The sequence below is a fragment of the Phoca vitulina genome, unplaced genomic scaffold (genome assembly GCF_004348235.1).
Source record: "Phoca vitulina isolate PV1807 unplaced genomic scaffold, GSC_HSeal_1.0 scaffold25, whole genome shotgun sequence".
In the NCBI taxonomy this organism is placed as follows: Eukaryota; Metazoa; Chordata; class Mammalia; order Carnivora; family Phocidae; genus Phoca; species Phoca vitulina.
Window position 1 is genome coordinate 23,749,598 of NW_022589728.1, and position 6,000 is coordinate 23,755,597.

At 47.2% G+C, this 6,000-nt stretch overlaps 1 protein-coding gene across 6 annotated transcripts in view; it reads right to left on the reverse strand.

Moving 5' to 3' along the window:
- Positions 1-3,613, reverse strand: part of STAU2 (staufen double-stranded RNA binding protein 2) — a 305,943-nt gene extending 302,330 nt beyond the window's left edge. For 2 of the 6 annotated variants that reach the window (XM_032421656.1, XM_032421653.1), the window contains exon 1: positions 2,844-2,962. Coding sequence is in view for 1 of the 6 variants with exons in the window: in XM_032421652.1 (XP_032277543.1) it covers positions 3,498-3,551 (54 nt within the window). In the remaining 5 variants the exon portion in view is untranslated. Of the gene's footprint in view, positions 1-2,411; positions 2,433-2,843; positions 2,963-3,497 lie in introns of those variants that run through there. The other 4 variants (XM_032421649.1, XM_032421652.1, XM_032421654.1 and 1 more) reach the window with 4 other exon arrangements.
- Positions 3,614-6,000: the final 2,387 nt, after the last annotated feature.

Below are 6,000 nucleotides of genomic sequence, written 5' to 3' on the forward strand. Positions count from 1 at the left end.
TTGGGATGTAGGTGTTATCTCCACTTTTCTAGAAGTTGTATTACATCCCCATAGTCCACTGCTACGATTAAAACCTAGTATGGTCTGGTTTGAAGTCCTCATCTCTTTATTATACATTAAATTTATAAAGATTTCACTTCTTAAAATTTTTCCTGTCACAAAGGTCTTGACCTTTGTGACAGGCTCTTACATAGAACTTTGGCTCCTATATAGAACTTAAGGCTCCTATATAGAACTTTGCGGATTTATTTAAAATCAAATGATTATACATACATAAATATAAATTATAACTATTATGGATTTTAGACACTCATTTAATATTTTCTTGACTACCTATAAGAGGCACAAATATATCTACACATAATTTGATCATACTGTGCATGTCTCCAACTATTCTAATTAATATTAACACAATTCAATTTTGCAATATCCAGGTTTTTCTCTCTTTATTATGATCTGTATACACGAATGATGACACCCAGAACTCAAAGTGAATAAAAGGAGAGCATAATAGTAAAGAGGTTAGCTACAAAGAAAAAGCCCCAACGTATTGACCAACTATATCTTCCAGAATCTGATCCCAAACAGGAAAAGCACTCAGCCTCACTTTCTGTATTGTTTACACACTAAAAAGTTTGATGATCATCTTTGATATTTTTGATATTTTTTGTTAAAAACCAAACCAGCTCACTCTTTCCTAGAACTTCATTCCAGGCAAGCCAAGTAAGCTAAAATATAAACTGTATATGGTTTTCCATGCTGATTAGGAATAAAGAGGCATGATGTAACTTACCCTCAAGTGATCCAGGAAAAAAATATTATGTACATGTGACTGGCAGAGATCTAGTGGTAAGTGGGTAAAATGGTAACAGGTGAATCTGAGTAAAGGTTACAGGAGTATTCTTTGTATTATTCTTATTCTTGCTACTTTTCTATAAGCTTGAAATTATTTCCAAATAAAAAGTTAAAACTTAAAAATTATATGCCATTCTATCTGTAGTTAACAATACATATTCTGATTATACAGCAACATTTTTACAAATACAAAGCGGATTTTTGAGGAAAAATTCAGTGATTTGTTAGGAAATATGCACCATATCCTACCAACTAACAATCTCTTAGGAATAAATTTCAAACTACACTGCCATTTAATGAAATGTGGCAATGGTGACTTGAGTTGAAATCACAGCAGGAAAAAAAAAAAACAGCATACACACCACATAGTTTGGTATAAATGCCTCACATATTTAATACAGGCCTGCTGCAATATGCAGCAAATCACAATTCAAGTGATATGCGAGATCTCTAGTTTGCAGTAAAATATAGACAAACTAAAAAATTAAACACTTGCCATATTACAAAACAACCGAGATGCAGGATGTCTTGGTTTTGATTGTTTTATTAACTAAGATTTTTTTTTTCCACTGCAGCTCAATTCACAACAGTATATTTGAATCATCTTAAGAAAGGACTAGGAAAGAAATACCCTCCCGGAGAAATGTTGCAATCTTCTCTCCTACAAGGTTACTATTATCCTGCATTCCCATTCCAATTTTGAATTCAAGTGTTCACCACGGTTTCTTAAAATGTAAGGATGCATCAGAAGAGAAGCAATGCTCGGCAAAAGTTCACCAAAATTGTGAAATCAAACATTAAAAATAAGGGTTTTCAGCTAACAGTAATATACCTTTAAAGGATCATCTCTATCGTTTCTGCAGGAACCACCCACTTTAAAATCCTTTAGTACATTCCCTTAATTGAATGGCCCATCTCTACACCAGTAGTTCTTAACCTTGGGGGGGGGGTCACGCCGAGTACGGACCCTTTCCCAAGAAAATTATTCACAAATGCAAAATTCTGCACATATTTCCAGGGACTTCCAGAACCCCCGAAGCCATTATCCCCGCCCCCCACTAAGAATCCCAGTTCAGCGTCTCCTCGATTGCCTCTGCAGAACACTCCCCTCACCACAATCCCCGGCTCTCCCCGGGAGGGACTGGAGGCTCTGCCCTCACACACTGGATTCTGTAACTGATCTTTGTCTCTCCGCCCAACTCCCTTCACCTCGGCAAGGTCACTAACTGCCAACTACCCCTTTAAGCCGAGCCATCACGGTAGTAGTTCCTACGAGCCACAGCAGAACTTGCCTGTCATAGGATATATTTTGTCCCCTCGGCCCCACCTACCTTCCCCATTTCGGCGTGTTACGTCTTCACCACTTGCCCATTATACAGAAATAGCCACCAGCACCACCCCCCGGCGCGCCCCTGGCCCGCCGCTCCTCCCGCGCCCCCAGGGCCATTCCCCGCAGACCCTCCTAGGGCCTCGCTCCATCTCCTCCCCTCCTCTCCACTCCGCAGGGACCCACCCTCGGGCCCTCCCCCTCCCCCCCACAACGCCGCTTCACCCACCGTTCCCTCTTCGGGCTGTTCCCACCGGGGCCCCCAAGATGCCACCTTCCAGCGCCCTCCGTCGGGTGCCTGCCTCCCCCACCCCGCCCCCAACCCCGGCATTCCATTTACGCCGGCCTCCTAGCCTTCCTCCCGGCTCCTCCCCTCCGGACACCTGTGTCGTCCCACCCCTCCACACACACCCCCCCCCCAATTCATTCGCCCTGTCCCCGGCTCCTCGGCACCCCCACAGTCGTCCTCCCCTCCCCCCTCCCGCCAGGAGAGAGCTCGAGGAGGGAGGGAAGGCGCGGGGGAGGGGAGGCCGCTAAGGGGCCGCTCTTCTCGGGGTTCGCCGCGCGCAGCGGACCTGCAAGGCTCCCCAGCGCCCTCTGTCTCCTCCGCCAGCGGGGCGGAAGTCGAGGCCTCCCGGACGCCCCCAACGAGGGTATTTACCTTCTTGCCAGGGACACTTTGCAGACGGCTCCAACATTGGCAAGCACTACACAGAACTGACCCCGCTCGGCCGCCGCCGCCGCCGCCGCCGGCTTCCACCCCTCGGGCTCCCCGCCCCCCGCCTCCGCCCGCCTTCCCTGCGCTCCCGCCGCGCCCTCCCGGGCCCGCGCCGCGCGCCCCCGCCTGCGCAGCCGCTCCCGCGCCCCAGTCAGCCTGGAGCGCGCGCTCCCGGCCCTCCGCGGACCCGGGCCGCGCGCCCGGCGCCGGCCCTAGCTCCAATTCTCCTCCCGCCGGCCCGCGGCCGAACGCGGCCATTGTTCGCGGCGCCGCTCCCGCCCCCTGGCGGCCGTCCGGCCCCCCGCAGCAGCGGCAGCCGCGAGCGCTGCGGGGCTGGCGCGGGCACAGTGGGCCCCCGGGCGAGGGCCGTTCCCTGAGGCCTAGGGAACGAGGGCGAGAGAGTGCAAGGGGAGCGCGCCCCGTCCGCAGTCTCCTGGTCCCCGCTCGGCTTCCTGGCCTGGCTCCCCGCCCCCTCGGCTGCAAAGGGTGGGCCTGAGGCAGCCCCTTCCACACCTGCACTCGGCAACTGCCTCCACCGCCCAATTGACCTTCTGTTTTTTCTAGACGCTGCTACGCTCCCGGATTCTCTGCCCGTACCTTCCCCAGGCTCTCTGGCTGCCCCCCTTTGCTCTGCTGGGGACACGCGACCATCCCGCGTCTGCTCCGGCCGCCGCTGTGCGATGCACGGTTTAGCGGATCCTGCACCTTTCCAGACTCGGGGAGGAGGAGGGGGGCGGGGGAGGAGGGGAGGGGGTTAGTGCAACTGTCTCGCCCAGAAAACACTAGTGATCAGTAATCACCCGCTCTCCAAGATCGGCAGCGTGGCCAGACTCCTCCACCAAAAAAAAAAAAAAAAATCGTATTTGGTCACATTAAAAAGAAATCTTTAGAATCAAAAATGAGGACCATCTTAGAACAGTGCCCTAGATCCTAGATTGTTGAGACAAGAGCGCCAGAAAACTCGAATTACTTCTTGATTCGTCCTGGTTTTGATGTGGGTTACAGATGTCCAGATGACTTAACCCGGCTAAGCCCAGTGAAATTCAACCCTTCACTTACTAAATGGCACCAAAAATAATTTGACAATAAAGTAAGTCTAGAAATAGAATTATTACTTTTTTTCACAAACTTCCCCATTTGCATTATTATTCCCAGAGTTCCTTCACAATATCAGTCCCTGCCTGGAAAATGTCTACCAAGCCTGTGATTTCAGTCATCACCTAAAACTGATAGTTCTATCTACAACTGGGGAGACAGTAATAGTCTAGTGGTTAAGCCAAGGGCACCAGAATTAGATAAGCAAGCCTGGTTATCCACTTGCCAACTTCGGGACCAGGGACATGTTATTTATTCAATGAGTCTGTTTATCCTTTTGTTCAAGAGATTACATATGATAATATGTATTTAAATGTGATTATATATAAACCCCTTTAAATTGGGCCTGTCATATCGTAAGATAGTAGCTACTGCTACATTTTCCTCTTAGAACTTTCCTAAGCTCCTTCCCCTCTTCACCTCTGCCAGTTCCCTCACACTTAACATGTTGACCCTCCCTAAATCTGCACTAGTCCTTGATTAGTGACTTCTAGCTTCTCAAGCCAAGCATCTAGTCAACATTCAAATACTTTTTGAAGGTTTGAATGAATGCATGCCCTTCCTACCAGCCGTTCTCCAGACAAGCCTACCACTTTTGTGTCTTTCCATAGGCTCTTACCCTCTCCCTGGAGTCCATCCGCCAACACCGGATAAAGAAATCATCCTTCAAATAATTCCAAAATCAGCTCCTTGAGAGGCATTTTCTGACTCCTCTGAGCTGGCCAGTGCTGTCTCCTGACTCTCTCTTCTCTGGCGTCGTAGGTATGTTCAACTGTTTTGAGCCCATCTCTCCTCACCAAACAGTGCATCTTCTCCGCTCTGTGTCTCATTTATCTTTGTAATCCCAGCATCCAACAGCAAGAGGGTGGAAGTAAATGCATTTGGAATAAATGGATGAGTTTATGCTTTTGAAAATGACTCTAGAGTGGTCAGAAATTTCATCCCCTTTGGTTCAGATCATTAAAGTTAATTGAAAACCTTATCTCCACTGTAACTTTTTCTCGTAACTGATTCTAAGTCTTTGGTTATCTTCTTGCTAACTAGGGGACCATGGGTATGTTACATTTAAACCCCAAATAGATTGAATTTTTAAAATTCTGTTGAGGAGGAAAAGTTTTCCTTTACCCTTCTAGATTCTTTGGATGGTAAACAGATATAAAACAGATTAACAAGAGAAACACTAACTACATATGCCTATGGGAGCCCCATAAGCACAAGAGACCCAAGGACAAGTCAGACAATTGAGGTTTATATGCCATCCTAAGCTAAGAAATGGGATAGGAGCCTGGGGCTTCAAATGGGAGGAGGGTGATTCAGAGGATAATCAGAAGAGCATATGTTTGGTAATTAGATGTTTGTCCTGCCATACAGATAGGTCATTCAGATATAAGGTATCTCTGGTTATAGCTCTCTCTCTCTCTCTCTCTATCTCTCTGAGCCAGACCCTGTATCTAAATTCTTTAGCTAAGAGAGAGATAAAGCTTTTCTTGAGTCTGCTGGCTCTTGATAGTCTTCAGCTCAAAAGAATCTGCATGCCAAAGTGGTATATTTGGGGGTCACATATTTTGCTCCCCTTCAAGCCATAATAATCAGAGAGAAATTTGTTGTTAAGGTTGAATCCACTTTCAGTTGTTCAAGGTATATATATATATATATACCTTGTATATATACCATCAGTATATGAAATCACCTGAGTGACACGGAAATCCACACATAAATCTATGACCTTCTGAAGATTTTACTTTAAAATAAAATATTTCGAGAGGAGTTGAAAGTAATGGATATTTAAAGAAGAGTGGTCCTTGGGGTGCCTGGGTGGCTCAGTCATTAAGCGTCTGCCTTCAGCTCAGGTCATGATCCCGGGGTCCTGGGATCGAGCCCTGCATCGGGCTCCCTGCTCAGCGGGGAGCCTGCTTCTCCCTCTCCCACTCCCCCTGCTTGTGTTCCCTCTCTCGCTGTGTCTCTCTCTGTCAAATAAATAAATAAAATCTTTAAAAAAAATAAA